The sequence below is a fragment of the Scleropages formosus genome, chromosome 16 (assembly GCF_900964775.1).
Source record: "Scleropages formosus chromosome 16, fSclFor1.1, whole genome shotgun sequence".
Taxonomy (NCBI): Eukaryota; Metazoa; Chordata; class Actinopteri; order Osteoglossiformes; family Osteoglossidae; genus Scleropages; species Scleropages formosus.
The window spans coordinates 17,407,565-17,422,376 of NC_041821.1; the positions used below are offsets into that span (position 1 = coordinate 17,407,565).

A 14,812-nucleotide genomic window follows, 5' to 3' on the forward strand; every position below is an offset into this window, starting at 1 on the left:
ATCATCATAGAAAGAGTTTAGAATAAATATATTCACATTTCCAGAGTAGCTCTATACGTTTCCCTAAAACAAGTATTTGCACGTAACTTACAGTATATCCCTATGATAGTAGACTACAAATTGAATATTTATTTGTTTATCATATCAAATCATCAAGCTTCATGTTAGTACCTCTCAATGTCCCAGTCCTGTACCACTCACAAGTCCAGAAATCACCTTGCCTTCTCTAAAAAATGTGGCTATTTTGTTCTGTCGCTGTGCTGCATATCTTTGACTGTTTCTTCATCTCCATGCAGTTTTGCCTCTGCACCCTCTTGTCGCTTTCTACTCTAATTCAAAATCTTCTGCCCTTGTCCTTCTACTGCACAATTCTCAGAGTTGTCCACAAACAAAGCTAACACTGTCTTCCTCTCAACCATATCCTCCTCTCTAGACCCTCTGTCCTCTAACTTCCAGACCACAGCAACCCAAGCCCACCCCATGGTTATGAGATGTACTACATGCCAACAGACCAAACTCCGAGCAGAGAATGACAATGATGGAAGTTAAGTGCTCTCACAGACCTGACTGTTTACAAGGAACTCCTAGCAAACTTCAACTCTACTGTTTCCTTGGCTATAAAACCACCTTCTTGCACAACAAACTACAGTCTGTAGTCAACAGTTCACACAGACTCTTCATAACCTTCTCTTTACTAATTGTCCCTCCTCTTCGCTCCTCTGTTGACACTGATGATTGCGCCTTTGAGATAAACTCAACTCAATCACAGACAAGTTCTCTGCACCAGCTGCCCAAATCTTGCCAGGCCTCCCGGTGAAGTCTCGTTCTCCCCTGTCAGAAGATGAAATCTCAGACCTTCTGCTGCCACTCTTAATCACCAGCTCCCTCCGTCCCATCTCTTCATCTCTCCTAGAGGACACTTCCCCGCAACTTATCATCTTTTTTTCACTTCATGTATAAATGTGTACTATGTGATTTATCTAATCATTTAAAAAACCCTATATGCAGCTTCTTGTCTAATATATACTGGTTTATACAATGGTATGTGACAAATGGACTGTAGTCAAGAATCACGTGTTTGCACTCAGATCTTTCCTTCTGTTGGTATAATGCACTTTTTGTATTGTTCTCTAAGATGTACATCACTCTGGAGAAAAATGTCTGTTAATGAATAAATGTAAATGTGAATGTGAATTCAGTAGCTTTATGCATTTTTTCTTAATCATCTTTGCCAGCACATGAAATCTTAGTAGGTGGAGGAAAAATTCTACTAGAATACTTGAAAAATGATAACAATGGAGTCACTTTGAGTTATCACATTAAAACTGAAAGGAACCTGTTCCTTTCCATTTGTTTTGGAAGGTAAGAATATTCAAAGAGTATCTGTTTCCACTGGAATTCTTGAACAAATTAAGATCTTCATTTAACTCTACTTACTTCAGCAAAACAACATTGCCTTTAGCTCCAACCGCAAGGTCTACCAATCCCTCCATTTCCTGGTTCGTATCTCCACTAACTGACAGGCCAAAGAATCGCAGTGCAGGTGAAATGGTTTGTCCCATAATACGCTACATGTTGAAAACAAAACAAGAAAAAAATCAGAGAAAAATTTCCTTTATTACATGTGCCCTCATTATAATTATTATCTTGGAAACTCTTTCCACCTTACCTGGCTGAATTTAGGTCTAATTCCTTCCAGTCTTTCTCCAAGAAAAATATATATTGTCCCCTTATAGTCATTCTCCAGTGGTGCCCCCACAACCACATCCTTCAGTCCATCTCCGTTCAAATCTTGTATGGAGGAAATGGTGGCGGCAAATCTACCCTGAGATAACCCTGAAACATTTGATTTACTCTCCAATTTCACCTGAAGGAAAAATCAAGAGAGGAAAAACACATTGAAGCCATCACTGTATCAATACATCTAAATTTTCTTAATGATTATTTTAATTATACAATGATGCTATGTACAGTAATGACAACTGAGTATTATTTATCAAAAGAATTGTAGTGTGCTGCACTCTGGGTTTGGATGGGGCGAAGAAGGACACAAGGACAGTGCTCATTACAAATGTTTGTTAGAACATAGCAAACGGTTTTGACCCAGGCACAAGGAAATAATACTCTCAGCTCAAGGACCTGCACCTCAAGCTGCTTAGCATCCCTCAGGCTTTCCCGTTCTTTCACTGGCCAACACACTCACCCCTTTGAGTTCGCACAGTGGTTGAACACAACTCCATTTTACCCACAATACAACTATTTACAATAAACCCATTTTCCTGCTCAAACTCCCAGTAATGCGTGTCTTTACAGTATTTTATATACTAGCTTATTCAACGGATACTATCATTCAACTCATGTTGAAAATTTACTTCTTAGGAAACAGTTTTTCTTATATCTTATTTTTCACTGCGTATGATGATATGTGAGGGGTGAATTCTGGCTGAGTAGATTTTTCTGGGAAATCCAGAGGTATTCTAAGAAATTAGTGGATCACTTGCTATAAATTCTTTTTAAAACACATATTTTAAAATAAAATAAAGTAAAACAAAATAGAAAAGACTCCATTGTACAGAAGTGTGTATATGAAACTAGAGACTGCTTTGATCAAGTTGCCCTCTTAAACTTAGTTACTGGACTAAAAGTGTACTTAGAATAGAAACCATTTAAAGGGCAACTCAGGCACTTCAATAAACTGCAGAAGACATTGGATGAAGTAGAAGATTATATACATTAGTGAAAAATCTTCAAAGCAATTCACAAGGAAGAGCTTTGGAGGGGAGTGGCAAAGACCCGAGTGAAAAAAAAGAAACATGCCTGCTAGCAAATGTTACAAAGACGTCATAAACAGTCTTATGGTCTGATAACAATAAACTGGATTTTTTAAAACCCAAATTCTGAGGGGTGCGTATGGTATGAATCAAACACTGCACATGAGCCAGGTAACGCCATCTTCACCGTGAATCATGGTATGATAGCATGATTAAATATTAATGCATATCAGTTGCAGGGGCAAGCAATGCTGTCAAGGTGAATGGGGGAATGAGGAATAATGCACATTAGAGAAAAGTCCTGGGTAAAACCTGCTGTCTTCTCGGAAACAGCTAAAATGGGAAGAAATTTGTCTTTCAACAGAAGAATAATCCCACAAAAGCAATACTGGAGTAACTAAAAACAACAGGATGCCCTTGATTTGCTGAGTGAAATCTTAACCTGAAACCATATTGAAGAAACTGTACTAAGGCCTCAGACTTGCTGTTCACAAGCAATACGCAGCCAAACTCTCGTCAGCTTCAGCAATTTTGCAGTATTACTGCCAATTATTTCTCTCTCTCAGTAAACAGAGACTTATTAATTACAGTCAATAATAACTGCCAAGGGTAGTTCAAATAAATATGGACCAAGGGGATGAGTACTTTTAATTGCTGTTTATTTTAATTTTTTTTTTTAACTTTAATTACTTCATTGATTGAGAATATTTCTACTTTTGGTGGGGACTTCATGTGATAATGTCTGAAAACAGGGAAAGGACAAAATAGACACTGAATGTGTTGCAGAAGCATCAAGCATATATGAGCACTGGTGGGTTGTAACACTGGAGGTGTTAGTTATGTATTGAAGCTTAACATTTAAGCCTTTTAAGTCTCAATATTTAAGACTTTTGCTTGTGTGTTTAGAGTCATTCACATTTTATTATGTTTAACAATAAATACTAAGCAAGTGCACAAAATGCTCAGTATAAATCCCAAAAAACAAATAAAGAAATGTAATATTACCTGTGTACTTAACGAGTAAACAAACATTTTGCCTTCTTTCTGTGGTTCGTGATATAGTGGTGCTCCCACAAGTAGAAAGTCTGTTTCACCATTTGAGTCCAGGTCTAGAGCACATAATTCTCCTCCAAAATATGATCCAATCTAAAAACAAAGTTATTACAAGATTAATAAGATTGTTACCCCAATGACATTTTATTAAATAAAATGATTGACCTATCATTTATATTTTTATTTAGTCAATATTAGTTATTGGAAACTTAATGCACATGGTGAATTGTATGCTTCTGGAAATGAAACTTTTAATTTCTACTTCATGACTGTCCTTTGAATGTGAGGCAGAATACAGTAACTTTAACTTTCCACATTTTGGTAAGTATCTTTGCAGACAAAGAAAAAAATTCAGTCCTGCTTGCAAAATGTGCTATATTGCATAATTTGAGTGACTGAATGAAGAGAATGTCTCTCTCCTGTTCTTTTGTGAATTATTATTGGTTTATAATAGATATCTTTGGAGAAAGGTGTAGCATGGCGTGACCGTTTTTCTGAGATGAACCTTGTCAACTGTTCTCTTACTTACTATACATAACTTACAGAAACACATTTTAGGTCTTTATAGTATTTCAGAAATGTCTTTCTGCACAGTTGGTCACAAGTGTGGGTGAACATCTGTGAAATAACAAGACCCTGACTAGCAAAACAAAATGTGGCGTCTGTTGTTTTAAATGAAAACTTCTACCAGTTTGAAGTTTCCCAACATTTCTACCTTAAGTCAAAAGTATAATCAACATGTGTAATTTCACATTAGCGTTGAGTAAGTAAAAAATACAGATTTCCGTTTTTATTATTTTAATAGAGTAAATATTTATCTGTTTATTTCTGTAAGGACACAACTGACAACACAATATTTAAGAATATATTTGTTCTACAGATATGAAGGATACATTTCATTAATGAGTGTTGAAAATTAATCCTAAAATCAAATAGTAAATTTTGCTCCACATTTTGAATCTAATATTGAAGAGTAACAGAAAGGGGAACATGCAATTTTGTACACAAACCTGTTGTCCATGTAGTCTATCTTCTATTTGCCATTCTTTCTTAGTCTTGTAGAAAACCACAACTTGTCCTATATGATTAAATCTGGGAGCTCCAGAAAAATATACTTCTCTTCCATTTTTCCTTCCCACCGTCACCGAGTACCCTGCAGGAAATATTGGAGTCAAATTAAAGATGTTCTTTCTCCAGGAACAAGAAAGCCTAAATAAAAACATTGCTTCAGTCATGCAAAAATAACAAGTTAATGGCAACAAAAGCATTTGAAATAAACTGTGCCATATACAATGTATTCAACGTCTATATCATAGCACATACATATCAGTGCTCTGCTGTATAGGTAACAACCTAAATTTAGAATTTGTAAACTTTTTTGGTACCCAGCCACATAATCTCTGATTTCCTTTGTTTTATCAGTTCAAGAATATTATTAAAAATTTTATCTGATTTATTTATTCTCTAATATTTAAGGTCCTCTGTCATTAAATTAGTTTTGTGTCTTATATTTCTTCACCTTTTAAAGGTTGTCATACAAACCATTTACTAGTATTTTATTGCTAATATCTTTGTCACAAATTGACATCTATTACGAATAAATCAATAAAGTGCTACCATAAACAATTTTAGTCAATCAGTTACAGTGATTTACCCATGTAGGAATCCTCTTCCATGATACTGTCCCGAATTTCTTCTTTTTCAGATGAGTTCACAAATTCTAAAAGGGACCCCCGCCAATCATTGGAACCCACTGACCCCAAAACTAGTGTTCTCTGTAGAAGACACAGACATATTCTCAAAGCACTGCTTTTCAAAATAATATAATAAGATATAGATGTCTGTCATTTCAATGTTATCTATGGATTAAAGGGACCACATTTAAAAACATTTTTCTGTAGGTATTTACGCAACAAAATTCACCTGGGGTGCAAAAAGCAAGTAATGCACAAATTGTATTTTCGCTGAGATGTACATCGCATTGGAGAAAAGCGTCTGCTAAATGAATAAATGTAAATGTAAATGTAAGTACACCCCTGGATTCATATTTTGCCCCTTTGGCATAAATAACCGTGTGTGTGAATTTTGAGCAACTCTTCTAAAGTGAACTGCTTCAGCTGCATGTGTCTCTCTTTGAATAATAATTTTTTGAAGTAAATGAAAACTACGATGTTCCAGTGTAACACTAGATTTGTGGATACATAACACCTAGCAACTGTTTAGCTGGGTTTAGGTATGTCAAGGAGTCAAAATGAACATCGGATGTGATGAATTCCAGACAGTCAAATGCCACACTGAATTCAAGTTCCTGTCTGTTTCAGAGATCATAAATGAGTTAATGCCAAATTGTCAGGCAAACATTTAAATAACAAACTAAAAGGATAGCTCACCTCCAGATAAGCAGCACTGAACCCACTCTGAGACATTTCTTTTGTAAATTTCCTGCCAAGCACATTTTTAGTGCCTAGTGAGAAACAAACATAGTTACACACTTTCTATATGACAACAAATATTTTACATCTCTAAAAACTGAATTACACTGCTGTAAAGGAAAGAAAAACTAGGTTGTGTGGGTTGACAGTAAATCACATTCAATATTCCAGAACTCTCATCTCCTTATTACCCCTTCCCACTGACAAAAACCAAGAAGAACATCCTGAGCCACTGAAGACATAGAGTACCTGCAGCCTATTGACAGTCAAGGCCAAGGATAAAAGGAGCATTTGCATGGAGTTCAATGTGGAATCTAACTGGATAAAGCCTCATAATGTAATGATTTGTCTCCTAGTTTGCAATCCAGGTCACGTCTACTTGTAATCTTGTTTAATCTTTTTTGTTCTGTTCAATCTTTAGCGTTCGTACTTTAGAGTTTTTCATAATCAGAGTCATTGTAAACATATTTGGAGGCACCAAACCTGTGTTCAGAGTTGATTTCAAAGATTTAATCCAACAGAAATAGATGCTATGAATACTCCAGTGTTCAGCTTGGGAGCCAGCTCAGGCCACTCTCCCAAGAAGCCAAGAAACCCACTTGCAGTATTATAGACACAATGGAAAAATTGCTGCGCATCCTCCTATTGGGCAACTCTGGCTAAATCATGGCACAGACAACCCAGTCATCACAACCATCAGTACTGGGAGCTCTACTGCAATACATGTGGCTTGCAGTACTGGGCAGGTGTGACGGGAAGGTATGGCAGTGCTGCCTGGGTTTCCTCCTCCAGTGTGACTTGTACTTTCATACAAACTCAAGGCATTCAGTTCGGAGTGTATAAAAGCTCCTGTTGTGATCTCAGTACCCACCAGCAAGGCACTGGGTGGGCCAAAGCAGTTTTGAACAAATAGATTCTGACTGGATTCTGGACATTCATCAGGGAAGCAGATAGCAGAAGAATATGTGCTGGAACCCTTATCTTTGGCAATTGTGCGTGTCTTCAATAAGACAGCACTCCAGGCAAGTCACAGAAGAAGGCTTAATGACAACTTCATTTTCAAACTCGCATACAGAGTTGAAGAGTGAAAAGAACACGAGTGCTCCAACCAGTTAAATGTCTGTCAAGTGCTATTGTTGCCAGTATTCTGGAAGATGGTAGAAGCCATGAAGCTTGCTGAGGCCTCACTGCTTTTGTTCTGCAAGGACCGTGGATAGATGGAGTGCATATCAGAGAAGGTATATATTCGAGCCTCTCTCTGGCCCCAGCTACTCAAGTGAACTCACTGTGCCCCAGCCACATGTCATCCCAGCAACCCAAACTAAACTGGTTTTATAAAGCTATTAGAGGCCAACTCTTCACCAGGACATCAGAATATTTGTGCAATTTGTACTTTTAGCAAACAATATGCAGCAGGGCTATTGGAACCTTTCCTCAAACCATGCAGACCTAGGTCCCACCTGATGACACACATCATCATAGATCTTCCAGTGTCCAAATGACACAACATGATAATACTAGTTCTTTATCAGTGGTCTACCAAATCTTGTAAGATAATGACTCACATTGACATCTGGACTGCCAGTATCCTCTAGGATTTACCCAGCCCCATAGTGTCACCACCACTAATCATCATCAAAGCCTTTTCAGACTCCAAACAAGAGCAGCTGAAGGAATTCCACATGGAGTCTAAATTGTTAGAAAAGTCTCAGAGTCCTAGTGATCTGATCTCTTGTCATGAAAGCAATCCAGTTGTTTGGTCATAGTCTTGTTAAGTCTTGTTTTGGTATAGTAAGTTTTTCAAGTTTGTACATGTTCTTGGTCATTGTTGCTGTAAATGAATCATCTTTGCCCTTGGATTCACCAAACCAGAGTTCATTACAATTCATTGGGTTCCATTCTCCTTTTGTATTTAGGATAGAATTTCTATTAGAGGATTATCACCACTTACCTTTACCAACAAATTTAGATATTTTCATTTTCTTTAGTATCCGAGAAACAGAATGAAATATAGGTACTAAACATAGAAACTGATTTACAAATACCACCTTCTAGAAAGCAAACACTGAGCTTTTAGAGCAGAATGTAGCCAGCAGTCAAACATTAACTGAGACATTGATGGCTTGATACTGGTCACAAGGTAGACATACAGAGGATACAAAAAACCTCTTTTGGCACATTTTTACTGAATGAATTCAGAATAGTTTTAACTGGAAATCCTTACCACTGACACACAAATCAAATAAAAGCAAAGTTTTGTTATTCAAAATAAAACCAGACAATGAACTAACAGAGTTTTGTGTTGATCAACAGTACAAATTTCAAAATTAAACCATTTTTTAATTTTTTTTTATTTGGGTAAATACTTTTCATAGTCACTGTATTACGAGAACACCCGTACCTTCAATGTTGTAGATCTTTATTTGTAACTTTTTTAGAATCCCTTCCAGTCCGCTGTAGTCATTAATAGAAAAAACGTTGTTCTTATCCGATGCCAGTGATTCAATGTTTGGAATAGATCGTCCCACCTGCCGAAGAACAGAAGGAAGGAAAATGAATGAAATCATAGTTATAGAGTGTGGTGAAGTTGGCTTGAAACAACAGATATCAACAGACACTGTGTAAAGTTGAAAGCATTAGGAAGCTAGGGAACGCCATTAGGAGAACGGACACTGTAATAAAATTCAGATGGGTGTTTTTTTGTTGAGAAAACAAAATTCAGTAAGTATATCCCTGCTTTCATTTCTTGTCCATTTGGCATAAATAACTGTGTGTGTGTATTTCACAAGGAGGACTTTTGGACCATTCTCCTACATAGAACTGCTTCAGCTGTGTGTATGTGGGTCTTTTTTGCATGCAAAGCTTGTAATTGTCACCCACAGAATTTCATTTGGACATTGAAAATGACCAAATTTACATTTTTAAATGGCAAAACTTTCTAGTGGGATCTGCATGTTTTTTCACTTCTCTGCAGTTTGATAAAGAGGATATTCTTTGTATTACATTGACATATGGGGTGGCTTACATTTTTTTTTCCATAAGAAGTTCTAAAAAATAAATTCTTCAATATCCATAAATGATCCATGCAGGTAGTGTAGTGATGAGAGAGAAGACTGGTAACTCAGAGGATTAGTTTGATTGTCAGGTGAACTCTGAGCAAAGCAGGCATTTACAAACACAGCCATACTAAGCATAACCCCTTCAGAGGAATTAAAACATTTTAATTTAAACAGGTTGTTCTTTTTAATGTCGCCGGAGTTTTGATTATATTCACCTTTGAAAGAATTCAAAATGTTACTGGTGAAGTATAGTTTCCATACGCAATTAATTAACTGCTTAGACCTAAGTAAAGTTTGTTGGTACAAATTTATCAGCTGTGCAACTATTTACCCACCAGAACTGCACCTGCTTAACTCTTTACTGTATCAATTCCCAAAAACAAATTATTTTTAAAAATAGTTTGAAATTACTTTCCAGAAAAACAACTGTCTTTCTCTTACCGTGATGACGTATTGTATGATATTTTTCGACTTAATGGTTTCAGCAATCCTGTAACTGTCCACATCAGTAGGTATTTGAGCTGCAATGATGACAAATACCTGAGTGGCATCCGGACTAGCACCAGCTTTTGGTGTCAATACATTACCCCTGGAACACAAGATAGACATGATTTTCCTGTCTAAAGACATTAGTTATAAAATTATGCAGAACACATGCTGTCGCAGATAACATTTTACACAAATGCATTGGGCAGCAAAGAACACACATTGGTTTTCTTGGGGCTGACATTAGCATGCTTGGCAACTAATGAGAAGTAGAAATAATCAATAAAGACTTACAGAACATAATTCATTGCACTATAAGTATTGGCAAGACTTTTGGTTTGTTTTTCTTCCTTGAGCAATTTCTTTGCTTGTCCTTCTTTGAACTGTGTAAAGCTGAAAACTGTTTTTGCTGTTATAGAGAACTGCACTGCTGCAAACTGCAAAATATAAATTTGAAATTCACAAGCAATCTAAATGGTTTAATGATTGCATGCTATACATCATACTAGACATCTAGTATGTAATGATTCATGAACACACACACACATTTTCAGAACCGCTTGTCCCTTACGGGGTCACGGGGAACCGGAGCCTACCCGGCAACACAGGGCGTAAGGCCAGAGGGGGAAGGGGACGCACCCAGGACGGGACGCCAGTCCGTCACAAGGCACCCCAAGCGGGACTCGAACCCCAGACCCACCGGAGAGTAGGACTGCGGTCCAACCCACTGCGCCACCACACCCCCGATTCATGAACATTCATCCATATATGCATCAATTCATCCATCCATCCATTTTAAGCCACTTGTCTTAGTGAGGGTTGTGGTGGCAACAGGCTAAGCAGAAGAGACAATGCTTCTTTTTCCATTTTTGTCTCACAATGTTTGGATGGTACAAGATGACATGGTTTCGATCCCCATTCATTCTGTGTGGAGTTCGCATGTTGTTCCCTTGTTCATGTAGGTTTCCTCCCACAATCCACAGATGTCTTTCATGTGAACTGGTGATTCAAAATTGCCCATATGTGTGTGAATGAGTACGTGAGTGTTGGAGAGACTATGTTTCATTGCTCTGGTGTATAGATGAGTGATTAACTGCAGGTAGTGTGCTGTAATGTATTTAGCATTGTATGTCACCTAGGATGAAAATGTTCCAGTTAAATACTACTTAGTGTTCCCCTGAAGCTCACACACACATCATCTGAAATCGTTTGTCCCATATGGGGTCGCGGGAAGCTGGAGCCTAACCCGGCAACACAGGGCATAAGGCTGGAGAGGGAGGGGTCACACCCAGGATGGGACGGCAGTACGTCGCAAGGCATCCGAAGCGGGACTCGAACCCCCGACCCACCGGAGAGCAGGACCCAGTCCAACCCACTGCACCCCCCTCCCTTGAAGTTGCCTTGGAGAAAAGTGTCTGTTGAAAGAATAAATGTTATGCAGCAGTCTCCAGTTCCTCCTAGCAGATCTTCCCAAGCCCACTCAGAAATATAATGTTTCTAGCATGTCCTGGGTCAGCAGCAATACGCCTGATAGCTCTCCTTACAGGTGTTTTAGCTAGATGCCCTAACAACCTTGACAAGTTCCTCTCAATCTAATCGAAAGGCATCTCTGATTACAGAGCTCTGTTCCCTGCCACAGACTATAAGCCCAGTTACCGTGAAAAGGCAACTAATAACCTCTGCTTGTATTTAGAGTCTTATTCTTTTGGTTACAACCCAAAGATTTTGATTTTGGTTATCTTCCCACTGAGGTCCTGACTAGAAAAAACATGGCACCCCCTACTTCTGCAGCACCTCCCACAGAATATGCTGGACCTATAATCGTAGGCCTTCTTCAGGTCACCAAAACTCATATAAATGTTATTTGCAAATTGCCAAATCCTTCCCAGGATCCCTGCAGGAATTATGAGCTTGTTCAATGTTCTTTGGTTATATGAAATTATTACTGTTCCACCAGAATTTTGGCCGATTGATTACTGGTCGTAGCCTCATCTCCAGGAACTTGTCATAGACTTTAGCTGAGAAGGATTATCCCATGATATTTAGGACATCCTTTATAGTCTAGAACCTCTACCCCTGTTTGCAGCAACATCTGCAGAAGCAAAATCCCAGATGTGGAAGAAGTCTGGTGAGGGTATGGGAAGTGATGTTTGCCTGCCCTCAAAGTCAATTGTTGCACATGCTGTTCTCAAAAATGCTGAAACCGTGGTGATTTTAACCAGCCTTATCAGTTGGAAGTGAATACAGTACTTTGAAGAAATTCTGAACCCAGCCAGCAGTCCTCATTGTAGGAGATCAGAGTCTTTTGAAGAATCAGGCTCCAAGGTTACTGCTGTAGCAAGACAACTCCAAAACTGCTGACCTTGGTAGATGAAATTCAATCAGAAATACTGGAGATATTGAATGTTGAGATTTCTTGGCAAAGGTGCCCCTTCATTATTGTGTGTAACAATGGAACAAACCGCATGGTGGCTTTCCAGGACGCCAGGGTTTCATTGGTGCTCTTTGCAGATATAATGTTGTCCTGTTAGAATCACTAGAACAGTTTACAGCTCAGTGTGATCCAGTCAAGACGAAGGTCAGCACTTAGAAATCTGACGTGGTAGTTCTCACTAAGGATAAATAAGTTGTTCTCTTCAGCTTAGCTGCCCCAAGAGGGAGAATGTAAATACCTCCGATTTAAGAACAATGTTATATGTCATACAACTTTTATCTTGACTTTTGTACACTTCTTGCAAAAGTAAAAAATTAGGTTTGGGTATTTTGGTTTCATGGGGGGGTGCGGTGGTGCTGCGGGTTTGACCGGGTCCTGCTCTTTGGTGGGTCTGGGGTTGAAGTGCTGCTTGGGGTGCCTTGTCCTGGGTGTGTCCCCTCCCCCTCCAGCCTTGCACCCTGTGTTGCCAGATTAGGCTCCGGTTCGCCACGACCCCACTTGGGACAAGGGTTTCAGACAGCGTGCACGCATGCGTGCATGTGTGTATTTTGGTTTCATGCAAACTGCTACAGGTTAAGAATTCAAGAATTTGGAATAAGAAATGTCAGACATTTGCACACATTTTATGTTTGTATGAAATTTATCAAACCTGAACTGATGTGTTTTTCAAGAAATTCATGATATTTAAGATGAAACGTTTGCTCTGTTCAAAATCCTTTTCTGTCACACTCTCTGACCCATCAAACAAGAAGACCAAATCCACTTTTCTCTTAGTGCATTCTGGAAGAGGGGAAGATAAGATTTATTCTTTGAAGTTTTAATGAACTGGAACATGAAAATCTGTTAGATTAATAACGCAAGAGCTGGGTAAAATTGAATGAAAACTTGCTGAATATTAATACTGTAAAGTGCTGCTTGAAAGTATGTGAGCCCTATAGGGATGGTCACTATTGTACAAAATATTGAAATAAACTTCTAAAATCTAAATCATAAATCTTAAAATAAATGTATAAAATGGACAAATGATTATGATTCACACACCTGATTCTACTTACCTTGGTTTAACCAATGCATTTTGGGGTTCACTTATTTTTTGCACCTCTACTACTTTTTCTTCTATACACATGATTTCCTCTAAACCAACATAATGAATTGGTCATTACACACCTATTTTGTCAGATGGTAAAGATTTGGCCTGATTAAACAGCAATTTCATAGTAAAAACTAAGGTAAACAAAGGGTTCACATACTTTCAAGCAACACTATATTCTATACACACACACTGAGAATAATATATACAGTATGTGCATACAATACATTGCTTTCATTTAAACCTACTTTCTAAGAATATGACTACATTGAAACTTCTGCAAGTTTCATACTACATCTTGAGAAGAAAATTAACAGTTGGATGTATGGTGCAATTCTGTAAAAAGTTTCAAGTGCAGAAACACCTGAAATACAATTAAAGTGCTTTCATTATTTACAAAAGTAACGGAGACCAAGAGCTGGTTTGTTACTCAAAAACTAGTCAAATGCAATATGAAGTGAGTGAGCGGTTCTTCATCAACTTGCTACAAGAATCCCATGTCTCCATCTACAATTCTTTTGGTGAATTTATGAAAAAATAGTTTGTAGCATAAGTATTGCTCAGTTATGTGTCTTTAATTAGCAAAACAAACATAAGCTTGGTTTTATTTTGTTTTTCTGCCAATATGTGTTCTGTACATATATAACGTCTTGATAATAATGAAACTTTTCATTGTTGGTAAGAAAATTCATGCTAAATTTCTTACAGTAAAGGGTATATTATTTCCGTATTTTAACCTAGCTATTTACTGAAAACATTATTAAAATGACCAAGTTATTTCCACTTCAAAACATTTGCAAAATCTTGCATGTAGATTAGCTAAATATCTTCATCGTTACTTCTGATTCTGAAAGTGGAAGGGAAAAAATATTTCAAAGTAAGATTTCTGTACCTTGAAAGGAAGGTGTAATGTTAGAAATTAAGTTCAGGCGTTCGTTGAAATTGTAGCAAATGCCATTCATATATGCGTTTTTGTCACACTCATGAATCATTCCCGGACTGCAAGCCTGGATGTACATCAAAAAAGACATAAAATAACGACAAACTAATCAGGTAAAACAAAATGGTTATACAATATTCAAAACTGTTGTATTGCCGAGATCCTGTACATCTACAGTACATTTTTCTTTTACCTTTATAATACCTACATCTAGATAGACAAACTCACACCTATGTTATACATAAAGTAATGTGCTTAAGGACCAATAAGGTAATATCTTGGTTTCTCAGTTTTTCAATTAAACTTGAAATGAATCTGAAATTTAATTTAAAAAACTGCTAAATGTCATAATTGTCAAACTTAAATAATACAAAATAGTCCAAAAAATCTTACTGTAAATTGTGCTGGGGAACTGGACTTGGCAGCCATGGACATTCCAATGGATTTGATGGAAGAAGATGCTGTACAATAAATGTGATCAATAAATTAGAATAACATGGTTTATAAAACATAATTTTTCTTCTTCTTCCTTCTTATTGTTTTATTT

General features: G+C 37.5%; 1 protein-coding gene across 1 annotated transcript in view; it reads right to left on the minus strand.

Moving 5' to 3' along the window:
• The window catches only part of LOC108933547 (integrin alpha-M), a 40,984-nt gene that overhangs the window by 12,085 nt on the left and 14,087 nt on the right, over positions 1–14,812 (minus strand). Inside the window, exons 4-15 of the mRNA XM_018750702.2 lie at positions 14,659–14,726; positions 14,218–14,332; positions 12,885–13,015; positions 10,096–10,238; positions 9,757–9,904; positions 8,658–8,784; positions 6,215–6,288; positions 5,479–5,599; positions 4,835–4,977; positions 3,777–3,917; positions 1,670–1,867; positions 1,438–1,568 (exon numbers count right to left, since the gene is read on the minus strand). Coding sequence (XP_018606218.2) covers positions 1,438–1,568; positions 1,670–1,867; positions 3,777–3,917; positions 4,835–4,977; positions 5,479–5,599; positions 6,215–6,288; positions 8,658–8,784; positions 9,757–9,904; positions 10,096–10,238; positions 12,885–13,015; positions 14,218–14,332; positions 14,659–14,726 — 1,540 coding nt within the window. The remainder of the gene's footprint in view (positions 1–1,437; positions 1,569–1,669; positions 1,868–3,776; positions 3,918–4,834; positions 4,978–5,478; positions 5,600–6,214; positions 6,289–8,657; positions 8,785–9,756; positions 9,905–10,095; positions 10,239–12,884; positions 13,016–14,217; positions 14,333–14,658; positions 14,727–14,812) is intronic.